General features: G+C 35.7%; 1 protein-coding gene across 4 annotated transcripts in view; it reads left to right on the top strand.

The window, feature by feature from the left end:
* The first annotated feature begins 3,912 nt into the window (after positions 1-3,912).
* LOC107103454 (eyes absent homolog 2-like) overlaps positions 3,913-17,455 on the top strand; it is a 34,141-nt gene continuing 20,598 nt past the window's right edge. Inside the window, exons 1-3 of one of the 4 annotated variants that reach the window (XM_015403171.1) lie at positions 3,913-4,204; positions 16,126-16,286; positions 16,731-16,843. In XM_015403171.1, the coding sequence (XP_015258657.1) occupies positions 16,741-16,843 (103 nt within the window). In that variant the 5' untranslated portion in view covers positions 3,913-4,204; positions 16,126-16,286; positions 16,731-16,740. The remainder of the gene's footprint in view (positions 4,205-16,125; positions 16,287-16,730; positions 16,844-17,455) is intronic. The other 3 variants (XM_015403169.1, XM_015403170.1, XM_015403168.1) reach the window with 3 other exon arrangements.

A 17,455-nucleotide genomic window follows, 5' to 3' on the forward strand; every position in this document is an offset into this window, starting at 1 on the left:
ATAAATATATACACAGTACTGTGGCAATCCTTCTGTTGTTCGTGCACAACTGGTCTTAAATTCCCCACTGATCGGTCCAGAGGCTGACCGACACACATTCAGAAATCCATGGTTGGATTATCCAGATATTTAAGTTGAAGAATGTCCCAACGCAAGTTGTTTTGGATGAAGAGGTGAATAATGGAGTGTATACCTGAGTGGTGAGATGAAGGGGGGAAATGATACAGACCAGTCCAGTGTGGAGTGATTCTTAAGGCTCTCCTGGCTCCAGCCAGTTTCCAGAAGCTCGCCATCTTTTTCCCTAAAAAGGGATCACCTGGCCTGTATTAAAATAAACAGGACCAGTAAATTTCCAGCCGGCTAGTTAACTAGACTGTTCCAGTTTCACACAGAAATAAATGCAATATCTAATCTATCAGACCAAATAAAGAACATTTATCTCATTATCTTAAAGTTGGATTACAACAATTAATGATCACACTTAGCATTTGCTGCCACCAACATGCTAAAACAACAAACATTGTGCTCTCTACTCACCAATTACAATAATAGATGAGAGTATGGCAGCTCCAAGGCTCCAAACTCACATGATTTCTCGGATCTACATGATTTTTATATTGTGAGGTTAAACAGTGCATTACAAACAAAGAGATAAACTGATTGTTTGGGAACACCAACCTGTAGCTCCTTTGTCTCCAGCTCTCCCCCTCACATCAGACTAGGGAAAGCTGGAGCAAGCCTAAATAATTGCCTCAGGTGTGTCAATTGGCTGCATGCACTGTGTGACTGACTGTCACTCTAACCAATGGGGCAGTAAGGCGGGACTAAGGGCAGTTTTCACCCTGGGTTACACTGACATGATAAATATACGTAGAAATGCATTTAAATAGATATCAGGTAGACACCATGCGCAAAATAAATAGGAAAAAAAAGTCTTTTTAGTTTTGAAAACTTAATGGGCAACAATCCATACGCTCATGCTTAGTACATTTTAGGGCTGCAGTGGGGCCAGTGCCCATCTCCAGCAGTCTATGGGTGAGAGGCGGGGTACACCCTGGACAGGTAGCATGAATTCCCTATCCATATTAGACTTAGACAACTTTTATCATGATTTTGTATACACAGAGTATATACAAAACGAAATTTCATTTTGTACAGCTTTCAAAAATGTCCATTCCATATAGTGCAGCTGTGATCAAATGTAAACAATATATCATAATTGATATAATAAACATAAATCAGTTATTCACAATAATAGTAATAACTGATAAAACAATACCTTTTAGACTAATGTCTGGTCTTAGAGACGCATTTCATTGTAAATGATAATCAGAAGAAAAACTATTATTCTTTGTATTATTATTCTTATGCACATTATATTTTTGGTGATGGAAGTGTGATGGTGTGGATCACTATCTCAATTCCATAAAAAACAAGCCTTGTTATCTTTGATGACAATCGTCATCCAAAAAGATATTAAAAAGAGCTTCTAAAAGCAGCTCTAGTCCTTTTCTTCCCTCTAAGGAACCAAATCTACTGACATGTTAAAGCCTTCTCTTACAGAGAGGGGAAAATTCCAGTTAGAGATATTGGAATGGAGAATCTCATGCTGCCTGGGATCTTTTGTCCCTGATGAGTTGTGCAATTATATAATGATCGCTGGTATAGTTACTATACTCAAAGTCATACCTCAACATGTGTAAACTTTAATTTAAACATTCCAAGTGCTGTTTGGACATTTTGCAGATATTTTCCTTTAACAAAATATTGACATATCAATTAGAATGCAAATCTTGTCATGCATTATTGGGATACTTAATGTTTGCATCATGTCTGGTTTGTCAGCTTTGATTTATGGCTATATATATATATATATATATATATATATATATACCGGTAGATATATATATATATATATATATATATATATACATCTCTATCCTTATCTTTGCTATTGATTTCTTTTTTTTTCACCTAAGACAGATCTATGCCTTATGGGACACTCAAACAATTGTTGGTAAAAAGCAGTGTTTAACCACAGATATTTCTGCTGGGTACACATAAAATAACAAAACTTCTGTAATTAATTTTTTGTCTTTAAATAGGGTATTAATATCTAGAATGTTTAAACATGAATATATAAATAACAGGACAAAAACAGACATTGCTCTCACATACTGCATGTTATATGACTTTAATCAGTTTATAAGCTGGATTAGAAAAAGCAAATCAAAACTAAGGAAAATATTGAATTATTCATAATTCTTTGAAGTCATAAAACCCTGATACATGTAATTTTTCCTTCAATGTTAAAAGGCTAGTCATGTCAGTGCCATAACAGATGTGAAAAGCAGGAATCTTCACCCAGGTGCCCTCACATATCCCATGTCTGTTGCTGTGAGAATGACTTCAACCGACCTTCCTGTTATCCCTGCTCAAGAGGACCTGTTTCCTCCAAAGTCCCAGTTCTTTGTGGCCAAATGGGCATTCTCAAGTTACAGAAAATACACAGAGACAATAGTAAAAATTCTAGGAAAACATGATGCAGATATGAATACACACATATTCAGTGGATGACACACCTGCACCACCTTTCCTCCATTTTAAGGGAACTTTTGGAAATGGCGGTTACACTCTAACGGACATGAGGCAAATACTGATTTCCTGCTCAGCAGGTGTTGATAAGACCCACATCCATGCAGCCTGTTTTGCTAACCTTAAAGTATAATAATATATAAGGCTAAGTCAGCATAAACCTAGACTTACACTTAGATTCATTTGTCATTTTGTCTACACGAGTGTATACAAAAATAAATTTGTAGACAATTTTTAAAGTGCAGCCTTGAAAAACAGTAATAAAACATGAAAAAGAAAAATAGCAATATAAACAAATGACTATATATTTACAGTTCTAAACATTCAAACTGAAACATAGGTTTTGAGTAAACAATTACATATTTGTTTTTTATTGCTTTATTTTTTAAACCAACTTTCATACGTTCAAATTGAAGTCATCGATTTTTACCTAAAGGTCACAAACATCAATTAAAACAATTCAAAAAATGATAGAATATGTATTGCAGCTCCAATATCCAAGGAAAATATTAGCTTATAATAGTGCTATAACAAGATAACAACAAGATTAATGACAACAATATGTGATTTAATATAAACAGCATTAGGGTCTAATTTAATAACATGTATGAGAATAATAGCATGTGGAGAAGTTACTTTCCAAGTAATTTATTTTTTTTGGCATTGTTTTAAAGTGCCATATATTCAGTCAACACTGTACATAAAAAAAAAAAAACTTTATTGAAGAAAATTATTGAATGGGGCCTGTTATGGATCTCAAAGGCTCTTGTTCAACATTCTAAAATAGGGTTAATAATTAAATGCGAAACTTTTACTGTTAAGGATCGTTTTCTTATCATGTTTACTTTTTTTTCCTTATGCAAACGAGATTCTTGTTTAAACACAATTTCACACTTGTCAACAATTCTAGAGCATTTCTGTAGTAAATGTGCTGGATTTAGAAAGGGGAAGGCCAATACACCCACACTGAGAAACAACAAAGACAACTGAGTCCTGATAAACCTGTCAACACCTTAAAACCTTGAAGCACAGTGTGGGAACTGTTCATATCTGCAGCAAATACAGAGTATCCAGCATCAGTGAGTCTCTTTGAATAGTTGGAGGCTCACTGCGCAATCAGGCGCACAGAAGAAGCTCTTAACCAAACAGGATTTAAAGCTGAGATACGATGTAAATGGCCAAAAGCTAGATAAAAAGAGGGCACGCGCATTCTCAAATAAGCTGCGTGTTACGCGGCGCGCGCCCCCTGTTTAGAAGTAGGAGGAGGAGGCGGAGGGGGAGGAGAGGAGGAGGAACCGAAAATCTTCGCTCATTTACTTAACACTTCCCCACCGCCGGGAAAGCAAACACTCCTTCTGGGGCTGCAGAGGAGCAAGAAATACAATCGATGCCGACTGAGCGTCTGCAGAAAAACCGTAACCTGGAGCCTGCAATCCTAGAGCGTCTGTTGTGTTTTGTTTTTCATAATTTCTTTACACACTGAGGAGCTCCGAGACAACAGGAGCGCTCAGTTCAGGACACTTTAGAGGGGAACTCCTCATGGCACGGTGCGCCAGCGGCTCTGATTGAATACCGGACTGTCCCTGCATTTGCTTAGTAGTAAATAATGGTGAGTTATTTTTCTGATACCTAGAGAAATATTTGTCTATTAATATAGTCATCGCGCTTACTTACTTGATTTCTTTTTTTTTTTTTTAAATAGGTTTGAATTTAAAATTATTCCAATACGTTGCCAAATTTACCTCTGCATACTTCAAAAATGTTGAGGTATAGCTTTTATATTTTATTATAAACGAAAATCTTGATAAAAACTTGAAAACTCTGAAAAGACAAATAAATATATATATATATATATATTTATGGCCTATGTATTTTATGAGTTTCACATTTTGTATTGGCTTGGAATTTAAAGAAAAAAAATGTTTTCTTAGATTTACTGTATGATATATTTAACTGTAATGTAAGTAACCCCATTTTGCATCTAAAAAAAATAATTTGAATTATTATGGGAATTTAATTCATAATTAATAATAATGATAATAGTTTGCTATTATTATTTTTGAAATTATGTGCGATATTGCGTAACAATTATGTTTATTCTTCAGTCAAAATTATTGAGAGTTCACTTAAAAAAAGAAGGAAAGCTCCAAGGTTGCACTAGTAAAGTGCTTATTTGACCCTTGGAGTGCTGTTTAAAGATTCAGGGTAGAAGTACATGAAGGGCCTTCACTTTTAATTGAACTTTTTTGTTTTTCTTGGTTCTGGTTGAATCACTGTGAAACTTTCTGCTCGCTTTCTGCCTAACTACAGAAGATTACACCCAATTCCCTAACAGACCTCCATCAGGCATCATTAAAGGAAATTAGGGGAGCCACACTTTTTTTCAAAGCTGGTATTCATATTTATTTTTTCTCTTTTCAAAGGCATGCTTCATGGCTTCAGACCAACAAAACTCCTCTGCTTAGCTGCTTTTTAAAATTCCCATTCTGTCATTTTCCTTAAACTGCAGAGTCAATGCTGCATATTAACGTTCAAATACAGAAATTAAATTCAATAAAATCCTGAATGCAATTGTTAATTCATGTGAGCTTAATTGCATATTTTTCCAAGATTGTTTAAGATCACCCTTTTATGTTATGTAAATATTAATAGTCACCAGGCCATTTGTTTATTTGCTAGGAAGTAAAGACTGGTTTGACATTCAGAATTTTCTCTCAATGTTTGATTTTCTTCACAGAATTTTTTTTTTTTTTTTTTTTGTCCGTTTCAATTATCTGAACCAAACCTTTAGAGCAAAAAGAGAATATTAGTTAAGATAGCAACTATATCATGTTACTATTCTCAACGGGCTGTAAATCCTACAAAACCTCCTGTATTTTAAGCCCCACAAATAACATCCAGGGGTCTGCTGGAGGCTGCCGAGCGGTGTGCTCAGACCACATACCGAACGTGTGGGCTTGACTGTGTTTGATTTAACACTGTGGTTCCTCTCCTAATAACACCAGGCCCCATTTCTGGACTGCTTCTCGATGGCTGACCCGAGGCCCTCTTTAGTTGATCTCCCTTTTTCTACCCTCAACCTTCATGGTTCTTATTACCCGGTCTAATAAATTGTGAATAAGCAGCAGCCCAAAAAGTCCTGGGATATGGAGAATTCCCCATCCTGTACGCTGAAGGCACCTCCCCTCAACCCCCCTAAGAAAACACAAATTAATTCCAAACCTCTCTGTAGCCAAAGGTTTCTGGAATGATAAATATTTTCATAGGAAGTTCTGCTCTTCCTGACTTTATCTTGGTCGATTTTATTATATCCCTTCACAGCTGCTTTGGTCTTAATGTCTCCCAGCTCCTGTGCATCCCTCTTTTTTCCTCTCTCTTTTCATCCTTACCTTTGTCTCTGGCTGGAAGTCTAACAGTTGTACCTGTATATATGCAAAGTTACAGAAAGTTTTTCAGGCCAAACTTAATTGTAATAGATATATATTTTTTTTTTTTTTTTTGCAATTCTGCTTTTTAAGTTGTTTTATTTCTGCTGTAACAGATACTCAGTTCAGTATTTTTGATTCTCTGACTTTATATTTAATAACTGACTAGAGTATAGAGACTGTAATACATTAATTTAGCTGACAGAGCGACCCAATTAGCACGGTAATTATATCAAAATTACAAAAAACAATTTGTATTTAAGATTTAAAAAAAGCAGACCTTTCCTCTGTCAATATGCTCTATCCTGATCTCCTAAGTGGAAAAGTTTTAGTTTCGTCTTGTTTAATTTCTTTAAAATAATCTTCTTTAAGGAATCTCTGGCCATCCGATTAATTGAAAAAATAATCAGCAAATTAATCTGTTTGCAAAATAATTGTTAGTTGCAGTCCTAGTTGAGTACGTTTGTGTGAGTGTGCTGTGTATGCTATTTATGGCTTTACAGAGGACACAGTTTTTCGATGATTTTTAAAAAACTTTTTACTCAATGAATGACGTGAATAATGGGATATAGAGGGTGAAGATTCAATTACATTTAAGGGAAATGAAGTGAAATCATCCAGGAGAAACTGAGATCTTACATCTTAACCTCTTGCAAAAAACAGACTATAAACGCTTTAACAACTACATAAGAGCCCGTCTTTACTGCCAGCCAGTGGGAGCTGTCGTCTCAAGTTATCAAAGGATTCTGCAAACCTCAATATTATTTAAGATGGCTCATTACTAAGGAGAAATTTGTTACATATATATATATATATATTTATACACAAAAGAACTGTTTTCTATCCAAACAACGAGGAAATATTGTGTAGAATTAAAATATAAAACGCTTTTACAGAACGCCAGCTGATGTTTGACAACAGTTGAAAGATGGTTATGATTGATCAAATGAGCAAGTAACAGCTGAATTTCAACATGTTTGTTCAGAATGAATTTAGACATGATCTTCAGGTGAAAAAGAATTCAGTTTTTTACTTTTCTTGATGATCAACCCCATCCAGTTTTGAATATATGAACTAACTGCCCTTTCTTGGTGTCGACTAGGAAGCCTTGATTTAAATAAAAAAGCCTTGAACTGTTGCATGTTTCTCAGATATGTGCAATAACTGGCACAGTTTCATCACAAAGGGGGAGAGATCATATGACACTTGTTGTCCAGTGTTTTTTTTTTTCTCAGAGTTTCTACAAAGAAAGTAATTTCCCTAAAGTGTTTTTTTTTATGTCCATTTAGTCCCCAGAGCATTCTTGGTGTAACAAACTGTTCCCATTGCTTATCTCTGCTCTCTTTATTTCATTTTCATTATGTTAAAGCCAAACACATCGCAAAGCTCAAATGACAATCTCTTTGTAACTATTTTAACTGATTAATCTTCTTTATTTAGTGAAAATATTCTTCTATCAGGTAATGTACTGTAAGTTCCTCTTGCTTAAAAACTGTTCTTCAGTCATACTCTTCTTAATACTTGTTTTCTCTGTTCTCCTAATGCACAGTTATTCACTTATTGTACTTGTAAAGACATAATTGGACCTCACTGTGTCTGTAAGGCCTCTGAGCCTCACCTACCTGTGAGTTCCGTCTGACCAGCTGTTAGCAACTAGGGCGGCCAGTTGCCGTCCCGTGCAAAAAAGCCTGATTGGGGGGCGAACCTTTTCATCCTCATGAGTAATAAACTACAGTCCAATGGGTGTGTGTGTGTGTGCCTCTGTGTGTGAGAGCGAGTTCATTAGAGAAGGCAGGAGCAGTCAGGCGTGTGTCACTTCTTAATGTGCGAGCGCATGTTCATCCACCCTCCCATCTATGGACCAGATGTTTGTTACCTGGAAGCCAGACCACCATCTGACTGGGGTCAGCCTAGTCCTCCAACCCCACACCCTCTCCCCCTGGCTGGTGGGAGGTCTGCCAGCTGTCTCTCTCCCTGACCCCCTGTCCCGGGGCACTGATACTGAGAGAGAAAGGGTCTGAGCCATAGAGTCCACTAAAATTTCTCAATAATAAATTATGCATTTAAAAAATAATCTGTTTTTTTCTATAGTTTTTGGATATAAAAGGAAAAAATGGTCAATAAAAACTGAGTCAGAATGTTTGGAAGAGGAGATGATGTCTTTTTGTAGGTAATTTAGCTGTGAGCAAAAAGTAGGTACTTAAGAAACAGACAAAGATTGCATAATAAGATTTTGGTTACTCTGAGACACAGAGAGGGGCCCCGGGACTGAAGCAGTCTTTTTGGAGGAGTTACCCAAGTGAAAAGAAGTCCATCAGGTCTGAGGGTAAAGTTACAGACTGCAGAAAGAGGAGACAACTGGCACACCGCGGTCAGAGATTAATTGGACATCGTTGTTGAAACCCTTTTTTTCTGGAATAGGGGATGAATAAGGATGACTCGATTTAGAGACTCAGGTGTGTGTATGTGCTGCTGTTTAGGCATGGTAAGGATGGTTTGAACTCGGGTTAATGCCAGGTTTGTGTATGCACTAGTAATGATTAGGTGTGGCGTTTCTGTCATGGTAAGGGCATAGAAATTGTTGTGAAAATTAACAGAATTCAGTGAAAAACACAAATAATAGGAAGATGACAATATGTGTGCATGCAGGTGGGATTTTTGACCTGTCCAGCTTCTTTTATATTATTTTCAAACATTTAACAGATTTTAAAGGAAGTGCTGGAAATTTAAATAAAGACAAGGCTCAGCACAAAAGGCTTTAATCATTTAAGCATCACCTAACTATATAAAATCTAACCTCTGTCTGATAAAATTGGAAATAACAGTGATGCTTTGTATGGTGGAGTGGGGGTGGGGAAATACTTTAGAACTACCGTACCAGTTAAACTGGCTCCTTGTATAATGGACCCGTTTGTCACATATAGAAGCACTAATTTGACAGTTTACTGTTCTGAGAAGGCTGTTTAAAAATATTTCAATTGGAAATGAAAATGTCCTTTTTTTTTTTTTTTTTTTTTTTTTGTGATTATTTTAAACCAAAAAAAGGTTAAGTTTTNGTACCAGTTAAACTGGCTCCTTGTATAATGGACCCGTTTGTCACATATAGAAGCACTAATTTGACAGTTTACTGTTCTGAGAAGGCTGTTTAAAATTCTGTTCATTTAAAAAAAAAAAAAATTTTTTTTTTTTTTTTTTTTTTGGTTGTGATTATTTTAAACCAAAAAAAGGTTAAGTTTTGACAGATTAAGATGTGCCTAAAAAATGCCCTCATCTATACAGGAGCATGTTTTGTTGCAAAGTGGGGAAAATGTTCAGAAACTACAGACATGGCACAAAATGTCTTTTTAATTGAGGGCAGACAGAGCAACTTTGAATCAGAGTGTAAAACAGATTCATAGCATTAAAACGATGTGACAGCATTGTCCTCTGTCTGTTGCACCCCATCAATGCAAAAGTGTACTACCCACATTTATGGTGTTTTGTACATTTAATTACAAACATTCCTTTTTTGTTCTTTTTTTGTTTTGGTTATTTAGATTTACATGTTATTTAGTAAGGCTTAAACATCAAAATTGACTTGCTTAGAAACTGGAAATGTTATATTTAATCACAAATTTGCAGCATGGTTCATTTATGCAATTTAAACAAGTTTATTATTTGGGCTATTCTTCGCTCTCCTCTTTTTTAATCTATCAATCATATCATTTGCAATGTTGCAAACCCAAAGGACATCAATTTAGTTATATTGTAGATATAGTTTTCAGGTCCAGTTATTATTTGGGTGACATTGCAATAAACCCGTATGAAAGGTTCAAGGCTACTAATGACTTGGGGAGCTTTTTTCATTGTTGTCTAGTTACCACCTCAAACTTCTGTTTATTTGATTATTTAGTTGACTGAGCAACTTTATTGTTCACACATCTTTTAACGGTAGTTGTTAAATGTTGCCACAGTTTTTTTATTTATTTAGACATGGACTATTTTAACACAAGAATAGGATTGATCTATCCATGTTCCTATCATGATGTTGTCACCGTCGCATACAACTTTAGAAATAGTATGTTGAGAGAGAAGTTTTGTTTTTCTTTTTGTTTTTTCTTACACAACATTTGCATTTAGATCATAACATTTATTTTGTTTTTATCAGACCAGAGCAAGTTCTTGCACTTTTTGCTAGTTCAGGCTGGTACCAGGCTTTAGATGAGACTTCCTATAGTTTTCTTTTAAAAATGGCCCTCTTTTTGAAACGCTTCCAAGAGGACCAGATTAGTGGACTGCATGAGTAGCTATTGTCCTATCAAAAGTTTTTTTTTTTTCTCCATTAGGGATGAACAAAATTAATCGGATTAATTGATTATTGAAATAATTATCAACTAATTAAATAATCGATTAACCGTTAACTGGAGTATAGAGACTCTAAGATATATCTTTAGCTGACACAGCACCCCACCTTGAGCAGCAATTATACCAAAATTGTAGAAAAAAATCATAAAATTTTGCATTTAAGATAAAACAAAAACATTTTCTGTCAATATGCTCTATCCATTACTCCTCAAGTTGAAAGCTTTTAGTTTCACCTGGTTTAATTTTGTTAACAACCTTCTTTAAGGAACGTTTTGCTATCCGACTATTAATCGATATTTGAAAAAGTAATTGACAGATTGATCGATCAGCAAAGTAATCTTTAGCCCTATTCTCCACCTGATCTTTGTAGATCCTTGAGTCCTAAAATGCTCAGAGCTTATAAGGTTTGTTCTAATAATCATATTTTTCTCTACAAATTTATCCTGGGTGTTTTGGGTGTTTGTTTACAAAGATATTCTCTAACAAATCTCTGAGGCTTTTACAGAACAACTTGATTAATGCTAAGATCAGATTGCACACAGGCAGTGAATGGATCAGTGAAGGCCCCTGAAGGCAACAAGTTTACAGGCTTTCTGTTGGGAAATAGAATTGAAAGTAGAATAATTGCCTACGTGCACCATACTATTCACATTTTCATTTGTGAAATATTGAGAAAACAATTCATTCTTTTCCTTCTTCATTTTAGAGGTCGGTCTATCATGTCAAATTGTATAGATATACTTGAGTTTGTGGTTTTGTGGACAAAATGTGTGGGGGGGCAATCATAATGGTGTGAGAAGCTGAACTGATTGGTTCTCACATAACATGTGGTTTAGCTCCTAAAACACAAATTGAACTTCAAACCAGAGGGCTATTATGTATATTTATATTAAATGACCCCTTTTTAAAGAAGGTTTGTGTAATTGTTAGCTGTTTTTCTGTCCTTTCCTTTGCTATTTAGATATATTAAAAACGGTGAATCTCCACTATTCCGTTCAACATATTAAACCCTTTTACACCTTCCTTCTAGAAAGTGTTTGTTCAGTAATCAAACGCTATCAAATTCAGAATATTCTTTCTTTTGTCTATCTCTTCCCTCACTTCATGTTTATCGAACTAGCCTTGCTGTGTATCAGCTGTTTGTCAGTAATGTTTAATGATAGTAGTTCTTGGCAGATGGCACCATTTTCTGTGCACAAAAAACCTTGAATGTGTCCCATGGACCCAGATAGTGCCCCCCTTGTTCCACGGCTTTTATCAGCAACTAAAAAGAGACATCTCTGTGCAACAGTGATTCAGCCACGAACCCCCCCCAGCTCCCCCAGGCACTTATAGTGACCATCTTAATTAGGGGCTCCAGGTGGGGTCCCATATGGTATGATTATAGACCAGCAAGTCACCTTTTCAAGATGTAGATTGACTGTTCCTGTAAAGGTCAAGCTATCAGACTCTCACTACAATGGGTAATATGACTCTTTAGTCACATTAACACAGATTGTAACCCATTTTAAATATTAAATTGCAATTGCATGCTTATTTAGATGAACATGAACAATACCATATAACTTTAGCCATCTAAATAACTGAAAATGAATGAAGGCTTATTGTTTCCCTTGTAACCACAAGTTAAGTTATGACGCAACCAGATTCTTGTTTTGTTGGTATGAATAAATACATAAAAGAGTATAAGTATGTATAAGAAGGGCCCCTCTATCAGTTGTTGACCTTTTAGTGACAAATCCACATATGCCAGCTTTAAAAAACTAAAGCTCAAAATAATTTTTACCTCCGGCAGATTTTACAAAGATGTTTCTTCTGATCTGAAGTAGCGATGGGAAACTTTGTTACTGTTTATTGTTACAGCGACATGTTTTAATGTCACAGAACTTTTGATTTATTAATACAGTGATTCAATTTACATAAGGATATTTGGACTGGTAGTTAAATGAGTGATAATAAACACTAGTATCTTACAAAAGGACACATAATACATACATAATGCTACTGGTGTCCTGAACTACAGCATCTTATATTTTATTTATTATATTGTTCATATTATTATTATTATTTATATTATTATGTGCTAATTGTTCCTTTTTTATTCTTTCTTTGTTGTTTACATTTTTATTAGAGCAACATTTCTATTTGTGATTCTTCAACTGCTGTGATGTCCCAACCATAAAAAGTACTGGCCAAAAAATGGATATGGATTTTATTTAAAAAAAATAGTTTTGGTCAAATAAAAACAAATAGATACATTTAAATCCAATAAATGTAGGAATTATATTTTGGATGAAATGTAAAACTTAATCATTTTGATTTAAACAATTCAACCATTCCAGCAGTTGCTATGTGTAGTCACCAGGTCTTGCCTAAACTGGTGATACAGGCATAACATCTGTGGTGTTGAGTCATAATATTGAGGACAGTAATTTAAAACTTGAGATTGCTGTAATTGTTGGTATTAATGTTCCTTCTTGACACGAATATCTACAAACTGCTGAAGGAAATACTTTAGAAGTGTATGCATTTTATCAACAGAGTTTGTTTCATATGTGCCTTTTTATTTACTCATGCTAATGTGATATATATTATAATAATCTCACATTGGAGATATTTACTTATGTATTTAACCCATCCCCTTCGGGAGCAGTGGACTACCATCATGGGGTGCCCTGGAAGCACTGTGGTGTCAAGGGTCTTGCTCAGAGACCCAGAGTGCCAGTCTTTTGGAGTGGGGTTCGAACTCCGAACCTCAGGATTCCAACCTCAATGCCCTAATCACTAGGTCGGCACTCCCCACTAATAAGCCTAAGATAGATAGATAGACAGACAGACAGACAGTTTAGTCACTAAATATACTTGGTTAAGTTGATGAACATAACCAGAGAAATTAAGAAATTGAATAAGTTCTTTTTTTCCCCGTATGAGTTAAGCTTTGCCTTTTTCTTTTGGTTTTGTGATTATATATTGTTAATCCTCATCATAACATATATCCCCACCTGGGGATCATTCAGGATTATGCAGTTATCTTTTTAAAGTTGAATTGTTAGTTATTAGATATTTCTTTTATTAAGTCAATCTTTATTTGCACTTAATGCACAACACGCAACATAAAAGGTAGAATTCGATATCCGTGAAAAAGCCAGCAGTCTAGCAGATCCCTGGAACCCAGGTAAAGCTGGTGGAACTGGCCTTGTTGCCCCCTGTGGCCCCCTGTGGCCCCGCTGAGTTTGCTTTAGCTTCAGTTTCAGATCTCAGCTCTCCACGGTTCTGCTGAGCTCCCCTTGTCTCCCCTTCAGTATCCCGTAGTTCCCATGGCCCTGGAAGCCCTGCTCTTGAGCCCCACCCTGAACAAGGAAGCCCAACTGCTAACACACGCAGCTTTTAAAGATGTGCATGTGTGTCCTTATTCAAATTAAAAGAATAGTGAATGATCACAGACATTCTAGGGTTTTTAAACTTCCCCAATACTTTTCTGATTCCTAAAAATAAATAAAAAACTAAAGTTAAGGATTAATTCTGTGTTGTGTTTAAATCACTAGATTAAAACAAACTTAGTTTTCAAAATAAAACTTTACTCTCCTAAAATGAAAATTTAAAAAAATCAATGTTTATTTGTATATTTTTTAAATCCTTAAACTTTTTGTCATTTTCTGAGTTTTTTGTCTCTGCTGCTTCAAAACATTTTGTCTCAACATTTCCTGACTTAGGCGACTGTGGCATCGGATGCAGGAGCTTGTCCTGCAACTCGAGGGTTTACGGTTTCTGCTCCGGCTTTCTGTGTTGTTCTGTCCTTGAGCATGACACTTCACCTGTATTGCCTACTGATGATCGTCAAAGGCGGTGCCTGTGTACAGCAGCCACGCTTCTTTCAGTGAGCTCCAGGGCAGCTGTGGCTTGCCATTGCGTGCATGAATGACGTGTAAAACACTATGGTCAAGTGTCCTGACTTGAAAGAAGTGCAATAGAAGCACAGGCCATTTATCATTTGTTTCCCTATTCTGGTTTTCAACAATGTTGGAAGGTGGTTGCAAAAAGTAGAGGAGATGCTGAATGCAATAACCAGAAAAATCAAAATTCCTAAATGTATGTTGAGCATAGAAGGTAAAGTGGAGGGTTTTTTGCAAATGTTTGAAAAGACCCACCATCTCCACTTCAAAAAACGAATGCACATGCACAACCCTGTACCCGCTCTTGAGAGGGAAGGCCTATCAAAGCATGTGCGAGCATGCATCCTTGTGCACGCTCTGTTTAAAATTTGCTGTTTGCATCACTCATACAAGCTTACTTTCCAAAAGAAGATATGCAATATTTCCACTATGTCAGACTCACAGCTGGTAGGTAAAAATGAGTGCTAAGTAATGCTAAGTAACTTTATTAAGTTATGACTGCCAGGACATTTCTTTCTAACTGGAAGAGGACATTTTGACAAACCAATGATTACTTTGGCACAAAGAATGTTTAACCCATTACTCTATTTGGAAGAAGGTAATTTGTAGGCCATGTTGTATAGTTGGTTTGAAGCAGGGACTTCCGTTTTCTCACCCTGTTATTTCACTGCATTTCCAAACTCATTTTACTGTGGGGAACAAAACTGCATTTCCAGCATTTCCCATTTTATCAAAGCTCCGACATGCTCCACAACAACCGAGAAATTTCTTCTTTCTCTGGTGGGAAGAACAGAAGCTCAGCCGCCAAACTCAGATACGCCCTACAACTGTAGCTTGAGTCACATGAGCAAAAGGGGAACACAACATAAAGGCAGAGGGGGTATTTTTTGGGTTAATGAAGAGGACAAGAGCAAAATGCTTTAAATTAGAAGGTTTATCAGTCAAATGTTGATATGTTCTGAACCCCTCTGCCAACTGATCCTCAAATATAAATTACATAAAGGAACACTGTATGAATTTCTGCAGCTGAAATGAAGAGGTTTGTAAAGGGTTTGGGCTTTTTGAGTGTTCTTTATGACTATTGACTTCTTCTGAGACCCTCGATGATGTTAACGGATAACAAACAGGGAAATCAAACTTTCCGGACTTTGCTTTGCTTGCTTTATTAATTCAAACATCAGTCAGTTTGATGATTCTGGAAAAACAAGTCATTTTTATGCAGGTAAATCCAAAGTAACTGCTAAGGTCAGTCTTGGTGACCAAAGGGTAGCTATAAGAATGTATACTTTGTTATCTTAACATAATTCTTTAGACTTTTTGCACCACATATCAAACTTATTGTATGTGTGTAATTTTCTTTAAATCCAGGTTTAGCATAATTCATAGATAACTCTCAAATATCTTTTGATTTGGAAAATCAGTAATAAAACAGTTTTAAAAAAGTGTGTTTTGTCCATTATATATATAGAAACGTGGCTGAATCAGAGTCCCTTCAGTAACTTAAATCTACAAGGAAAATAGCGGAAAACTACAACAAATCTACCATCAGATCTTTTTCTGTTTAACAAAAGCTCTACTGTTCATACTGGCTATCAGTATACTATTGTTCCTATTGTTTGAGTTCCTTCTGTTGCTAGATAGACTGAATACATATTTCTAAGAAGCTGAGAGTACAGGTGCCAGACAGGACAGTGAGTCAACATTTTACTTGAAACAAAACTTAGAATTTGTCTGTCGCATTAATCTGCCAAAACATTTTACATTAAAGGGATGTTTAAAGTTGGGCTGAGTTTCCCTCCATACACATACAGTGTTTACCTCTTAGGGCCTAGATTTCTGATTTTTTATTTTTTTTTCTCCTGCTTTAGGTGCCTCAAAACTTATGAAACAGGAAGGAAAGCCGGTTTGGCTCAGCGAACTTCATACCTGTGATACCCCGATTGTTTCCACAGGGGAGTTGATGACTTCAGAGGAACCTTGAGTTAAGGTTAACGGGATAAAGAAGATACAGCTCTGTCAATAGGAGCAGGTAAGGGAATAAACAAAAAACAAATACAAAGCAGACATTCTGTAGTGCTGTCAAACCAGATTAGTGACCTTTTATGAAACCACATTGGAAAAAATGATTTAAAATAAACTTATTGAAGACAATGCTTCTTTCAATGATGAGGAAGTTTATCAAGCCTGCCTAAAATTTTAACATTTTCTAGACAAAAAAGCAGTTTGTATGTTTATTTGTAATTTCTGTGCTTACTTTACACTTAATGCTCTTCTTACTGACTGCTTTAATTCAGAGCTTTGTTTATTTCTATTACATAAGTCACAGACTTAGAAGGGAAACTGAATTATAATCTTTCATGCAATACATTTATGTCATGTTGCTTTTAAATAGAGAAATTAAATAAAAAGAAATCGAGTTTTCTCCCTCTCTTTGTTGTGCTATAATAATCTAATTTTATGTCCTTTTCTATAGGAACTAAGAAATGGCTGCATATGGACAGACTCAGTACAGCCCTGCTCTTCAACCCGCAGGACCTTACACAACGTACACACACCACACACAAGGCTACAGTATGCCCTCGTACAGTAAGTACAAACAAATCCGATGTTGTGTTTAAAAAAAATTGGGTTTTATTTCGAAAATTTTTCCCTAAGATTCCAGATGTTGGGGCAATGATTGACATCTGTGTTAATGTAACTTCTTTTGTTATTGACAACAAGACATACAAACAATCCACAGCTTTGTGCAGCATGCTGTGGAAGCAGTTTAAAAGAAATTTTGTTAAATTATGGCACTCCATCACAGAATAAAAAGGGAAGCATGAGGAGGACATTTAGAGTAAAAAGGACCAGTTCTACTGAGCTGTTCTCCAAAAGTCTTCTGGATCCATGAGATATGTTTTTGGAAAATGAGTGACAGGCCTTTGTCCTTTTAGCTATCAGTGATTTTTACCTTCCAACCCATCCAATAGATCCTGTTTTTGCCCTTTTGTTTTCTCTTTCCTGCTCGACCGTAAACACTTAAACTTTACCATGCAAAGTACGGCCTGCAGTACTTTAAATGGACATCTGAGTTCATTTCTTACCTTTCAGATGAGAACGCTTATAAACTCTTAGAATATATATATATATATATTTTTTTTTTATTTTTTTTTTTTATTATTATTATTATTATATATATATATATATATATATATA

This window comes from Cyprinodon variegatus, unplaced genomic scaffold (genome assembly GCF_000732505.1).
Source record: "Cyprinodon variegatus isolate N-32 unplaced genomic scaffold, C_variegatus-1.0 Scaffold1452, whole genome shotgun sequence".
Lineage (NCBI taxonomy): Eukaryota > Metazoa > Chordata > Actinopteri > Cyprinodontiformes > Cyprinodontidae > Cyprinodon > Cyprinodon variegatus.